General features: G+C 40.1%; 1 protein-coding gene across 1 annotated transcript in view; it reads right to left on the bottom strand.

Annotated features, from left to right (window-relative positions):
- The window catches only part of T265_15182 (hypothetical protein), a gene marked incomplete at both ends in the record, with an annotated part of 83,771 nt that overhangs the window by 59,211 nt on the left and 8,567 nt on the right, over positions 1-15,993 (bottom strand). The window contains 2 exons of the mRNA XM_009176963.1: positions 4,518-4,995; positions 8,606-8,635. Of these exons, the coding sequence (XP_009175227.1) occupies positions 4,518-4,995; positions 8,606-8,635 (508 nt within the window). The remainder of the gene's footprint in view (positions 1-4,517; positions 4,996-8,605; positions 8,636-15,993) is intronic.

The following is a 15,993-nucleotide window of genomic DNA, read 5'->3' as shown; positions in this document are numbered from 1 at the left end:
AACTTTCCAGACTATTTGGCTCTAAATTACCGGCACCGATAAACTCAGGCTAGTTCTTTAGGGTAGGCAAACAGAATTTATCGTAAAGTCTGACGGTACAGGTTTCCATCCTAAAATTCCTGTTTCCTATTCATTGTATTCCCAGTTTGCCAGCTGGGCTGACACCCAAGTCTCAGCACGCCGTAGTTATCAGACGGATTAGCCCGGCAGGTAACATCATCAAACTCTGCTCGACGGAAGAGTTACAAGTACTCTTCGTGGAGGAAGCCACTCATAATTTTGCTGAAAACTGTTTGACAGCCCATAACTGGTTTCGCCCTTTTTCAGGCTAACTGTCAGTTGAACAAAATCGAATATGATGTTTTCAACTGGGATCCAGCTGAGTCTTCGGTTGAAACCATTTTGGCATGCAAATATGAATATTCGGACTATCAGTCACTCGTGCTGTGAACCGTAAAACGATGATGCCGTATATGTAGATAATTAGCGACCATGATTTTAAAATGAATGCCAGAAGCAGCCAACCTATTGGTGCATCTGTTCCCACAAAACTGGAAAATAAAACGGAAAGAATTTGGTTAGCAAGTCGAGTATCATGGGATGCGCAAATGGAGCACTTCGTCTAGCGACTACCCTCAAAAATCGTATCCATTCCAGAGCTCACGAAAGCCCAGGAAAATTGATACTTCTTACGATAAAAACAAACAACTAGGTTATCTTCCAGTCTATTCAAAGAGAGGTGGTCCTCGATTCCATTTTCCGGGCGTAAATTATCTTTCTGTCTAAAAATTGACCATTTTGCGCATAAAACTGTTTCCTGAAGAGCCGGGCGAATTAATTCCTCCCATGACCATTCAAATGTCTGCAAACAGACGTTAATAGCATACCGACTGAAGGGTTGAGGTTGTTCAGCCTTTGCTCACTATGTGATCAGAAGGTATAAACAGCGAACAAGCGGATTGGTAAAATTCCACTCAAATTGCGCCGCGCCGCGCCGCGCAGCACTGACCGACCGAAGCACAATTATGTTTCACAATGCTGTCATGCAATTTCGCTCAAACCCAGAAGCTGCAAGGGGAGCGGGGAGATATAAAACTGTCTGGAAAACAGAGAAATCCACGGTCATAAAAGCGCATATGAATGCAATGCGACAAATTAGACTGTACATACCCAACAGACAAAGGTCGATTCCATTAGCTTCAGGCACCGTGCTCCATAATGAAGTCGTTGAGGGACGGACCGTGAATATCCGTAACCCACGATGACACTGTGGAGCTTATACAATGAAAACGAAACCATTTTACGGCCACTTTAACTAATTAACTATCAGGGCAGAGGGAAATAACAGTCACATTTGGGAACGTGGAGAATGGAATCAGCTACGTTTTGTAAATCTGGTGACTAGTCACAAATGCTTTCCTGTAGGACTGATTCAGTAAGTGGGGAGATAAGGGTTATCACTGAGCAAGTCGAATGTTTTATTACTTCGAGTGACAGTGCATAACGCACACTGTTTAATAAGGTACGAGAACATTCTCAGGTGATACAAAGCTGTGAAGCAGGACATGACGGAACAATCAACACTCAATCAAAACGCCACAAATTATGTTCACTATCCACAAACGCCATTCGTATACTTGCTTAAATGCAGCATACGTTAATCCTGACTTTCCTTAAGAGTTCTGTTGGCATTCGAATCTCTTGTATGAAAGACTCGATCGATTCAAGTGAATTCAGTGCGAAGACTGTTGGATAGCAACTCGAATCTACCCTAGCTACTAACCGGAAACGAACGACCTTGTGGTTGGATTTTGATTGAGTACTCGACCTTATTGCTGAGTTTAATAAAAGTAACCTCTTCCGGCCAAATCTGATTTAGTAAAATCCTAAAATTTTCCTGACTCTAGTTAGTTTGGCTGATTTCATGTTCTAGCCACAACATAAGAATTAATCGTCTGACGGTATTCGCTCCGTTCGAAACTGGAGTAATTCCGTCCCGCTTTTGATCGATCACTTGTTGTCAGCGTTTATTCCCCATCATTCCGTTGAAACGGTTCTTCTCAAATCCATCCATCCATTTACTAATGATGTATTTCTCACTTTTAGGTCCTTCCTTTCTCCAAAACCCCTGTCAATTTGTCAGTTTTAGAACATAAACAAGGACATCATAATGTATCCGCAACAAAAATGATCACGGATTCAATATATATCGTTGCGACCCGCTCCCAGGTTTTGAATGTTTTGTATGTCGTTTATGTAAGTCCAACTATTGTCCAAGCCGCAGACAAATCCAAAGTAATTTGGTGAAAGGTGGTGCAATTTACGTGCTCTTCGCAAACATGGAAACTGCTGAAAAATTTTGCAACACAGTATTTGCAAGCGGCTACGCGTAAAAAGGCTTACATGCCTTACGGGCAAGGCCGGTTGAAGCCCTCAGAGTTTGCCACTAAAAGCAGTTAGTCTGGGTTGTTCAGTGATACCGAATATTTGTAAGGCATTGTATTTTATTATAGCTTTTGCTATGCTTAGGGTTTTAATGTTGCATTTCGTTGAAATATAGTGGAATGGATCGTCTAATATTCTGCTCTGCGAATTTGCTCTTGTCTAATATTCTGCTCTGCGAATTTGCTCTTGTTTTCTTGCCTATATATATATATCTATATATATAACGTATGTTCAAATGACCCACCCTAACACTTCGAATAGGTCATTGTGTTAGGCCTACGAATAGGCCGGTGGTGACCCTCTGTGGCCATCGTTGTGCGGAACAAGCTGATTGATTACTGGCACTAGCCAGCTTTACGTGTGTGTCCATGATGCGTCTTACGAGCGACGAGGTTCGCTGTATGCATTGTAAATATTAGTTGTCTACTTGTGTGCTCTCAAATTAACAACTATGAGTTACTGATTGATCAGGCTGATGACCCTAGAACTGCCCTTCTCCTAGTCACAGTTTGGTTTCATTCCTTCTGATCGGTCAGAGAGTGTTCAGATGCAGGCCTACAGGCCTCAGCGTAAAATTACGTCAAATGACCCATTGTGCGGTTCCAACCGATAAGCTGTGAAGCCGCCTCAATTTTTGCTATCCGTTAACATTACTGCGTGCTCCCAATCAGCTTCCGGTGTAACGTTGATACTACTGATGGGGGAGGGCATGTGAGTAGTGTTTTCTCGTAAATCTGCTTTGCATCTCTTGAAAAATGAGATCTATTAGGGCACTTGTTGAGTTACATTTGCTTGGATTTGAACAACAGTCAAAGAATATCCAGCAAAGTTCAGAAAGACGCGTTCGAGGAAAAGATGGATATTCAGTTTTTGTAAACAAGATGTATATGAGAGTTTTGCTTCCCTGTCCAATATTCTCCAACTGTTCAGTCGACATTTTCTGATAAATAACTCCGCAACAAAAGCCTTCTTCCTTTCACCGGTAGTCTGAACCTATTGTCCTATGTTTATCCCAAATCTTGTCCCCTTGAATTCCTCAGAATTTATCAACTATCTACTATTGATCGGTTCCCATCAGAAACAGCAATTGTGCAGTTTTCCGATCATAGAATATCATCAGAACTAAAGAGTGCATCCAGTACTGGAAAAATATTGATATTTTCTGGTTAAAACATTCAGCTCAAGAGCCAGGCAGCCGATCGACAGAAAAGTATTGATAATGATGAAGGGGCTGAGGAACAAATAAACAAATTCAATTTTATTTACAAAATATATTCAACACATGTTAAATGGTACAGCTTGGACAATATTCTTAAAAAATCAACCGCTTATTTTATTAAACACAGCTGGACTGGTACAGCAAAATGCGGAAAATGTTTTTCAGTATGGGAAGTGCTTTTTGAAGGAATTCTCTGGGGGGTCGTCTTGTAAATTTTGGTGTAACGAAACAAACTACTGAAAACAAATTGTTAGCCTCCTGCTTTGGTGGAGGAATGATTAAATCTTGCGTTCTACGAGGTTTCTGAAGTCGGGTCACGTTGGGAAGCAGACTGTTTCTAAAAAAATGGCACGAACCACGGAATCCGAATCATACAAGTCGGTCACGTCTAGTTTCCTTTTCCTTAGATCGGTGGTATCAAAGTCTTTGGGAGAGCACTTCCTTCTGAGAAAGACTCTGTCCATCTTTTCTTTGTTCCGTTTGAAACCTTGTGAAGGAATCAAGTATTCAAGTCTGTTCAATTGGGTGCTGACTTGTGTGTCACAGAACAAGTACCAGTAAGTCAGTGTAGGTAGACGAAACAAAAGTATATGTACATACAGTAGCTGTGGATATTGATCCACGACCCACTTGATTGGTGATCAATAAATGAAACCCAATGATGAGTCAATACATACGGCGTATAACGGAAAATGACATTCTCACTTATGCCCATTTCTAAATTAGTTCATCTGACAAGCGGCTGAGAACGTTGTTTCATTTTGCGACGTTTCATTTTCACAGGATCATGGTGGACATCAAGAAATCGAGACCTGCGAATTGGTTTCAGTTTCACATGCATCGAGCAGTTTACCAGTTTTCCAGAGTTGATGGGGATGTGCAGGCTTGAATGACTGAGTTATGCTGTTCCTTGGTTGATGGGATTCTTCAACCACACCACCCCTAGATCTTGTTTGAGATACGGTTGTCCGTCCGAGAATCGCATCCACGGTGAAGCTATTGCAGTTCTTGCTAAGTTGTCTCGTTCTAGCGGCAATTTTGATCGATCCCGTATCGTCAAAGTTTGCGCCAAGAGGATCCTGGCTCCAAGGCACAGCACAGTTACGCGCACGGTCAGACGGATGTGTAGGTTCACTATTTCTGGATAAAGTTTTTGAAGGGGTCGTCTTTGGGTAATCTGATATTGTCTGAATCGGGTAGTTGTCGGCTTTTGCAGTCGTTGCCATTGCCACGTTTGACCCAAGTGAATTTATTCCTTCTAAGCAATTATTGATTCGCTTCGGTTTGTGCCACCGCCGATGGCTCGCCAAATTTGCTGGACAGTTAAACACCTGAAACAACACGAAAAAAATTACACTTTTATTTATCAGATCTCATGCACCCAATAGTTTAGAAGTCTCGAAAGTAGAGTTTCCCATTTCATATGGGCCTAATAAACAGTCAGTGACCTGATGGCTTTATTATCTAGACTATATAAACCGATATACTTAGAAATTCCACTTCGGTGAACACAACCAAAATGGCGTTCTCGTTCGCATACGTAAAATATACTTAGAAAAGACACATACACTCGTGTGTATCTGAGAGAGGGAAAACTGTTCCGGTAACACGCGAGCTAATGTTGTGCTACTTGCTAGATGGTCGGCAAAAAATTTGCATAGGAATTTCTGTAAACATCGTGGTTCGAAAGTATGAACAAGATGTTTTTGTCTGTCTATAAGGCTGTTGAACCTGCTTCGATAGCCCGCTAATAGTTGCACTCTTCGTGGATCTCCTCAGCTAGGCACAGTACCCTAGTTTCCATCAAACATATTCTGCTTGAAGTGTCTTTGCTGCAGTTGTCAAGCGCAAACACCAAGTTTATGTTACTGCAACGCTTCCTATCTGGCATTCGAATGCTGAATAACTAAATAGGCCAAAATGGTAACCAGTGAACTTAATTGCATCATCTTTTCACTCTAATAATAGTTTATTTCAGGAGGGAAAAGAATCAAATATGGCAGACTGACAAGCAGAAGCTTGGTCATTATATCAATCGTCTCCTCAACAAACAGACACGTGAATGATCCCTGTTAACCTTGATGATGATCTTCCATGACAGTGAAGAGCCTAGCGTAGCTGGGCTAATCAAGACCTGAATATTTTTCTCAAATGCAGCTACAGAGTGCATCTTAGATATGTGCAACAACTATACACATCTCTTCAAGCCAAGAAATTTCGGTTTGGCAAATGCTTCCACCAAGACTAAACTGGTAGTCTGTGATATAACCGAGTGGACTTGTGGCCTATACTTGGCCAAGTGTTCTTCTTGATAAGAATGACGTATGCATCTGATTTGACTCGGTCAAACCCTCCTCAAGCTAAACAAGAAGTATCTCCTTTAGTCTCAAAAACAAAACAAGCAATGAGGAACTAGGTCGTCCTCATTGATGATCGGTAGATTAGAAAGTTCATATTCGGTTATGTTGAAGTCATTTCGAGTATACAAAACACTTTTAACCGCTTGTTTATAGCTGTTGAATTTGATAGCGCTCATCCGCACCGTGTTCTTTTGAATAACGTTCACGAACGTTGTCTGAGTAGTCTAAATGCATTTCTATACTTTGAATTGGTTTGCCTTTTCGCAAGTGATAACGTTGAGCTGCATACCTGGAGTAGTTAAACGTGTGTGATATGGCCAGTGTTCACGTCTCATAAGACCGAAAATATCCGCGAGTGAGGAGCTCTGACAATATTGGAGCACGGGTGCAGTGTGTTCTCTCCCTGTGTAGAATAAACCGAGGAGAGTGTATATCGTCAGGTACCGATAAATCACACAAACGTCAAGGTGCCCACAACTTTACCTGACAAGTACGCCTGACATATATATATATATATATATATATATATATATATATATATATATATATATATATATATATATATATATATATATATATATATATATATATATATATATATATATATATATATATATATATATATATATATATATATATATATATATATATATATATATATATATATATATATATATATATATATATATATATATATATATATATATATATATATATATATATATATATATATATATATATATATATATATATATATATATATATATATATATATATATATATATATATATATATATATATATATATATATATATATATATATATATATATATATATATATATATATATATATATATATATATATATATATATATATATATATATATATATATATATATATATATATATATATATATATATATATATATATATATATATATATATATATATATATATATATATATATATATATATATATATATATATATATATATATATATATATATATATATTGTTTGAGCAAACATAGTGAGCACCTCAGGAATATACGATACACTACATGCTATGTAGAAAAAGGTCACTTGGTTGATCTCATTCTCCATGAACGTTATGCCTACTTGAGAATCGGTTCCCACTAGCTAAACTTAAGTTTCTTCTATATTCTGAGGACGATTAAGTAGCCCAAACGAAGTGCAGTGTGCGTTAAGACACTTTTAGTGAGCTTAATCAAGTCCAAATATGCACATGGGATGTGACTCAGTCAGAGATGCTCTGAACCAGTTTTTTGCACTAAATAAGAGGTTGGGACTATTAGAAGATACGATCAATAACTATGTTCTCAATAGGCAAGATATGCTCTCAGAAAATTTCATGGTTTACTACTGTGGTTGGGTTCTAGCGCAGTCTTTATTATGTAGCCTTAGCAACTCAGTTTAATTTGTCCATATATCCCACTGCTTTTATCGGGTGTACCCTATCTAGCCAGGTAGAACATAGTAAAATACTTCTTCATGAGTTTAAATGTTACCTTTATAATGAGTCGTGCAAACATGGATAGACTATGGTAGAAGCTCAGCTCTAGGGATACCACTCAAGAATGGGTGACTTTCGCTGAAGAAGTTTAATGAAACAGTTTAAAGGAGGAACAGTACGACAGCAGTCACTGTACTACCGTGTGTACACTACTAGTCTCTGCATGATATGAACCAAATCATGGACTGGGCGTGTTGGTTAGATGGTCTCAGCATACCGACATCTATGTGAATTCACATAAAATCAATAAACTCAAGTCTCGTAGGCGGCTCATATGTGTGCTTCCAGCTCGTCAAGCCTCAGCACACTGAGCAAATCACATCGCACCAAAAGAAAGGTAGGTGAAGCGCAGGGTGGGTCGTTTGTCTGTATTCACTCCTCGGTATGTTGAAAGTGAAAGGTAGGGTGGATCGACTGGATCACATGATAAGTTGTGTGCTAACAAAACAACGGTTTAGGTTTCTGGCTCCAACAGAAAAAATAAAAGTTAGTAGGTTGGGTTACCAACTTTGTGCGATAATTTGGTTATGCTGCTGATACCTCAACCGTTTCAAATGCTACCGCCGATGCATGCCTCATTTTGCCTTCGGTTTATTGGCAAGGGAACAGAAACATTAGTGAAACGACAGATTGCGATTTGTGTGATCGTTTGGCATTTTCCTCTTTGCTATGAAAAGATTGAACATCAATAACTCTGACTTGATCTAAAACCGGAGGTGATACCACGACTACTTAGCGTTACTGCTAGCTTTTACAGTGATTTATTGTACTGGGTCTAAACATCCTAATGAAAGGTATCAAGTCCGGCTTTGACTGCCCTCTGAAATTGGCAAACGGGTTATCCATGTTCCACAAAGACATACTTGGTTATATGGCAGTGAAACTGCTGATTGTTAAATGGTCAATGATCAAGGTCAAGTCTTGAATGAGCAAATTATCGATCTCCAGTGATCGAAACTGTAAGAGTTAAAATCGATTGTGCCTATGGCACAGGGTTTATATCTGATATGCATATAGCTCCGAATCGGCGCTCACATTCTTATCTTACCGGTGACCGTTTCAAGCAACCCGTGTATCTCTGTGGAAGAAGGGGAGAGGAAAAAGTTGGAGACTGATAAAGGTTTACCCAGCATACAGGAAGGTTTACTCGAAGTAGTGTACTTTCACAGTTGTTGGCGAGAAAGTTCACCTTGTTGCCTGACGGTTCCCAATAATTTGACTAAAACGAGCGTCTTCTAGGGGCTGTCTTTTCTACCCTATCCTTTTATCTGTGTTGATAGCATGTCTATTTCAGGTTTTTATGCAATTTCAGTGTGCTATAAATGTGGTGCATGGCTGTGCACACCGGTAGGTAAAGTTACTCTGCAGGGCTGGCTTCATGCATCTACGCAGTGACCCCAGAAACGTTCATTGTTGCTCAGTCTTCCGAAGCTTCAAGAAATAAAATGCTCCTTCCTTCTCCCTCATTCAACGTCATGCGTAAAAACACGTCCACCCATGACATCAATAAGGTTTGTGTTCCAACATACCTTAGGATGAAGAGTTTGGGACTCAGCATTTCAGATTGCCCTAGATGTCTTAACAAGTTCAGTCCATTTCCACAACAGTCCGAAGATTGTTACTCCTTACTCTCAACCACTCGAACTAGTATATGTAACTCAACTGCATCATAAGGATTTTTTACTTCCTTCCTTCCATACTGTATTTACTGTTCTTCCCTTGTATTCCATGGACTACTTGAGAAACTCTACCTCCTCGTCGTACGAACCATGAAGTATGTTCCCAGATGCAACGAAATAAATAGGGACGTACCTGACAGTGAGGATAGTAACGCTTGTTGTAACTTGATCCAGTGGACCTTGCCAAATGCTTAGCTTCATTTCCAATTTCCTGATTTAGAGTATTCCAATATAACATCCGAGTAAAATTCATGCTCATCTTTGTTCACACTGCAACCTTCCACAATACCACCCCCCAGGTAACCCGATACCTAGTTATCGATTTGTTTTTATTGAAGAGGTCATGTTAGATCTCTGCTTTCTCTTCCCGACCCTGATATTTATGCACTAAACTCTCCCCTCCAAACACACAAAAGTTGTTTATGACTTTACCTGACTTGATTTAAATTTAGAATAGCGAAATTGCCTTGGAAAGGTATCAGGGTCACAGAGAGTTTAAGATGGACATCAAAACCCTCGGCCCAGTAACGAGCCTCTGAGTGAATTCTGCGTCATTACTAATGCTTAATGAGAAGGATTCATTTGAATCACGATGAGGATATCAATGAAATTTGAAAAAGGACCAAAATTAACAAAAAACCGGATACAACTGAGCATGCGGATGATTGCATGACTGATTATTCAGCAATGTGTTTAATTAATTTGGTCTCAACTTCTGTGTATATCTCAAGCAGCAATCTCGATAGCACCTAAAGCAACAAAGGAAGGTTGCTTAAGGACAAGTGCTTCTAAGCGGAAGCAGCCAGTATACTCTCAAGTCTTTGTAAGGAAAGTACAACTTTTCTGAACTGTTTACTCTGGAGATACATAATGACTGAAAAATCAACCCATCCAGAAACCAGTCACATACACAACAGGACTGGTTAATGAAACGAGCACCAGGTATAGAAAAATATGATATATACATATATATGTATGTATATATCGGTGGGAACAACTTCAACCTGGATGGGTTGGATGAGGTTTTGGTTCGGCCTTTAGTTAGCTGCTGGTGTGACTGCTTGGGGGGAACACTTGTAGGCGAAAAGCGTCATAAAACTGCAAGAAATTAGGAGCAAACGGTGGTAGGTCCATACGCTGAAGAGCCTCTTTTTGCAATCACTTGTAGAAAGTTTGGAACCGACTGAGAAGTTATCGCTTCAAAAAGGCTTGGTTGTTTACCAAACCCTTCTGAAACGAAGCCTCTTGTTTGCCTCCATATCAGAAGTTACCGCTAAGGTATTTACGTTTCAACGTGATAACTGTGTGATTCTTCATTTAAATCGAGGCGGTTTGCGAAATATACGAAACTGCAACCGGGCAACCTCAGAGATCCTAGGTTAACCACTTTTGAGAAGTTTTAAAAGTAGCGGTTGGGTGAAGCTTTATTCAGAAGTCTGCTTATTTCAAGTGGCTGACAAACTCAAGGTAGTTGTGAATATCATGCAAACACTTACCAAAACATGCAAGATGGCTATACATCCGGTTATAGTCATGAGTGCCTTCGAATTTATTGACCAAGCCCATGAGTTTCAAATTTACCCAAGGGTGAATTCAGTAGTACTGTGCAGCTCGCTTAACGCCGTGGACATTAATTCTTGATCGTTTGTTTTACAAAATCACTAAGTATAAAATCAAACATTACTCGCAACCGAGATATGAGTTCCTTTTTTGACCCACGCGAACAGTAAATCAGTAGCAAAAGGTCTTTTTAACTTATTCGCACGGTTCAATAAAAATTCATGCTCATAGTCATCTTCCTTTCCTGAAGCAATCAATATGGTGCGTCCAAGCAAAGGAGGGAAGCAGTGGACTTTCAATAAAAAATTCACGCTCATAGTCATCTTCCTCTCCTGAAGCAATCAATATGGTGCGTTCACACAAAGGAGGGAAACAGTGGATTCGAGTTTTGCTCTTTTCAGAGCTTATCAGCAGTGCATATCCTTGGTTGTGCCGAGGTTTGACCTCCGCACACCTGGCTGTAAGTTAAACAGTGTAGCTGTCAAATCAATGTGTATTCGTTTGATCTATTTCGAATGAGGCAAGAAGATGGTCGCGTTTGTGAAATGTCTATATTTTGTCTAAATTCATTCAAGCACAATGGTAAAACCAGTCAGTTCAAGTCATAAACAGGAACCAAGAAGCGAAGTTGTGCAAAGTATGCAGATGAACAACTGAGCCTCCATCCTATCTCCAAAGCGAGTCGATAGCCTCTAACAAGGTTTTTCCTGTACATATTCCGGATCAGTATCAAGTGATGAACATAGTTTAACGGAATGCTAACAACTTTGGGTTTAAACTAAAAAGGTGAACTTCAGGCGATTTTCGTGATGAGAATATGCTCCGTAGTATATAAAGTTTCCCGCTGACGTACTGTTAATTCGAACAAATCGAAATAGCGGAGCAAAACTCACCTGCGACGTATTCATGTCAAAGTTTACTTCGCGCAAACTGCTTTTGAATTATTTTACATCACTCAATACAGAAAACGTGCATATACTAAACTTTGCTCTCCAAATTTCTACTTGCGCCGCTGGTGAAAGCAAGGTTAGTAGCGTGACCATGCAGTTTGAGAAATTCAAACCTGCACTTCTTACACATACCTTTATTTAAGCGACCAACTTTAAACTGCAGCCCGATAGTAGGTCCTCTCACAATGAAAAGGCCTTGGAGTGTGCTTAAAACTGGTGAATTTCTTTGGATGATCGTTAGAGCTTCGCTCCTTTTTGAAAACTTCTTTCCTTGAAAATGAGGTATATGGATAAGTCCCACGCTGAGAGCTATGGTACCCAAGCTTTCCTAAACCATAGAAATGGCTCTAAAAAAAATAAACAATACCAATCAAATGTGGGTTTTTCGCACAGAAAGCCTGGGAGCACAACATGGGTATCGAATGCTCAAAGTACCCTGAAAATTCATAGCAGTTGCTAGTTTCTGTCTCAAAGGATACCAATAAGTATGGGTGGCAGTTATCCGCACTTTGAATAAGCATAAACCGGAACCAACGTTTGATAAGCATTGAATTCGGAACCGCATTAGGAAGCTGTCCTAAGACCACATCTGAGGTAACGCTTCCCAGTAAAGGTCCAGATGTGGCTGCACAGCATGTTTTCAATCATGTCCCTAAAACGGTACTTTACAAACAGTGCGGGAATGACTTCTTTCTCGCTTTCACTGTCTGCAGTGAACTTGACTACCTTCACTAGCAACTTGCATTCAAGTCTTGTGACAGAAACTGGCAAACCTGCATCTTTTGACGTCTTTATCCGTCGTATTTTCATTTTCTTATCGTTCGATGGGCATGTACACAAAACACGTTCCAAGCACTAATGTTATGTTTAAACCACGTCCATTTTGTCAGTGTTTTCCACATCAAATAACTCTTCTTCATCCGCATGAGTATATTGCGTTTACCTTTGTTCGTACACCATCAGATACAGTCTTAATGCGACTTCATAAATGCACAACATTTCCCTCTTCTGGTCTGCCGTATGTGAAACGTGTCTGTGAGGAATACAGTTAAACTGGTCCACTCTCTACAGTGCTCGATCGCTAATGACAGGTCAAAGTTAGCGTTACGCGGACCTCGGTTATCCAACCTGATATGCCTCCTCTATATTGGCAGTTCTGTTGACTGGCATATCTAAACCTCATGGAAAATGAATCAGTTTAATGGTCTATTTTGTCCTTAGAACCAAATTTTTGTACTGAAAAATTCTCTTCGCCCGATCTTATAATATTATGGTGCATGAACTTGTGAAGTTACTCGACGAAAAGGGAGACCAGATGACTCTGAAGCAGAATGTACCCTCCAATATTATTGAGAAGTTCTGTTGATTCAGTGGGCCTTATTATCTCTAACAAAGGGAACTTTTCAACGTCTCCAGTTCTAGAGCTCTAAACTTGTCATTGCATTCTAAGTGGGGTAATCAGCATTTCTTTTGCACGTTCATTCACAAGGAAATCTTCAGAATCTCTCATCAACTACTGAATGACCAGTTTTGGTTTCTATATCTCCCTATAGTTGGCAACACAGTCTCAGGCGCATTTTCAGGCATAAAGGCACTGAAATGCCTTTGCCCAGCTGAAGTAATAAGTGAGGCCTTGATATTTTCATCCTTCCTGAAGTAAGGCCACTTTTCCAAAAGCTCATAGTAGCCGTCCTTCACCATTCATGACCTTCTCTGTAATACCGTGAGGTTGGTTGGTGGCAGCTATTTTTGTCTTTTAACGTGCCCACTTGCGGCGGTGCCGATACGGTGCATTTATACGTAATCGATTCCAGAATGGATGATAAGCTGATTCAACGAAACCTCGAATTGCTGAAGTGTGCTCTGTGGAGTCAAAATCAAAACTTCTGATCTGGTGATAGATTCGATTGGAAACCAGTATAATTCTATGCATACTAACTCAGTAAACATACATGTGTGCGCTTCTACCTCTACAGGACTGCGCATAGTTTGCACATTGAATGGAAGACGGGTGCCCTGTACAGAGCAGCATTCGACGTGTCCTTGTATGAACTTCACACAAACACAATGGATGAAACAGAACAGGATAGATTTGATCATAGTCCAGTGAGTAGAAGCACATGAGTTTCAATAATAGGTCACCATGCTTAATAACCTCAAAACTGTTCACTGATGTTACCGTTCCACTCAAGCGTTTGTTCTAAGGACTAAAAAACGGCAGTATGGTCTTGGTTGAACGCAGTTAGTATAAAAACTGACCTGAAACAAAAGACCCATAGGATGCACTGTTTAAGTATGATACAGTGTAATTTTTCTGAGAAGTACACTTGCTGCTACTTGTGTTATTGCTGAGATGTGTTAAGTTAGTAGTTGAACCGAACGAGTGCCTTAGCCAACCACTCTAATATCAATAATCAGCCAAGAAGACAATGCAGAATGCAGGTCGAATGCAAGCACTGAAGTACTCCATGGGTTTCCGTCGGAGCAGAACGCCTTCCCTTTCAAATCTGTGTCACACGGCTCTGCTTCAATCCACTTTACTTCATTGTACGAGGACCATGTAAACGCCATCACTCTACTCGATACCGCGCTTATCTTCAACATCAGCAGCAAATCTGAGTAAGGACAAGAGTTCATCTGAGAGTTGTCAGCACAATCCATGGCCACCATTAAACAAACCAGGCAGGGTTTGATTCAGTACACGATATTAGGCTTTACAACTATTCAGGAAAAATGATCCCAGTAGGGTATTTAAAGCAAAGGGTCTTCATACCTTGAGGATTGATAGAGACCATCTCTTGAACATGACATTCTGCGGTTGTCCCTGTCACTCTGCACTTGACGACCTAGACACAAGTTTAGTCGGTTAGTGCTAAATCGCTAACCACTTTAATCTGTAGCTTAGCTAATATCTTGTGTGCCCTTATTTCACGCACACAAGACATCCACGTATGCAGATCCAAACGCGGTAAAAAGCCTCGAAATAACTAGCAATAAGCTTCGTTTCCTCATTGATGTGAAGGTATGATGTAGCCGTATTTGACCTAACCAGACAGCGCCAGAACTGTGCATATCCAGTTTGACAGATTACCGTCTGACAGTTCATTATTAATTTGGTAACTCAAACACCTGCCACCTTGGCGAAATGCACTCGTCTGCAAGTTAAATTGCTGTCAACGGCTGACTCAGCTGAATTCATGCTGAATCTCTCTGATCATTCCATTCTCAGCGCACTTCAATCATTATTTTCGAATTCTCCCGAGAACAAATAAAGGACTATAAGATGGCGAGAAAGAGAGGTCAACAAGATGGCTGACAGCATAAATGTCCTTGAATGTACTGTTCGCAGATTTTTATTCTTACACCATTATTCACGTTGTAAGCTTGTGGTCGATTAACGCACCGTTTAACTGTATCTGGCAAAATTCCGGCCTTCCTATGCCCCCATTCATTTGAGAGTTATGCAAGAAAAGGGTGACTAGGATAGTTCAAAGCAGCAACTTGCTTCAGTCGGCTGGTTTTGAAGTTCTGCAATAGATTTACAAGAACACTCGTTGTTGCTCCCGAGTGTTTTAGACGCGTTATACGTGAATGTACCGTGAACAAGAATCCTCATTAGGTGTGCTCTTCAAACCTAATTAGCAGCAGCAACAAACGTGACCTGATTAGCACAGCAAATTTTGAGCTTCAAATGTTGTGTAACTAATTTGAGACTCCAAAAGTGAAGGGTGATTTCAGTCCATACACACACATGCACAGCCTACAGAACATATACAAGCGATAGATAGGTATGCGCACATCCACTGACAACTATGGGTCCTTGCTGCCATGTGAATTCACGAAGATTAGTTAAGCTAGCGTATGGAAAGAGGGCACTTACACCCTTTCCATTACCGTGGATCAAGTGAATCTTATCACTTGTACCTTGTTCTTACGGCCCACAAACCCGTGAGCACAGTATTTACGCCAGATTCAAAGCATACCCACTGTTTTACCAGCTGAGGGTAAGAAAATGTCAGCTTGAAGGAAACAAAGGCTCACAATCGTGTAGGGAGTTATAACTTGTGATAGGGAGTGAGACTCCCCTGTCAAGAGAACTCATGTAGATTATTCTCCAAAAGCCAGCCTGTTTTGATAGATTACAAGGTTAGGCTTTAATGCTCCCAGTAGACAAACTTCCTTTGTTCCCTTCAACCCTAGTCACAAGTTTGTTACCCTATGTTTCGTCTCCCTTTATCCCTCTCACT

Source organism: Opisthorchis viverrini (genome assembly GCF_000715545.1).
Source record: "Opisthorchis viverrini unplaced genomic scaffold opera_v5_384, whole genome shotgun sequence".
NCBI lineage: Eukaryota > Metazoa > Platyhelminthes > Trematoda > Opisthorchiida > Opisthorchiidae > Opisthorchis > Opisthorchis viverrini.
This window is presented reverse-complemented; position numbering and strand designations above follow the sequence as displayed.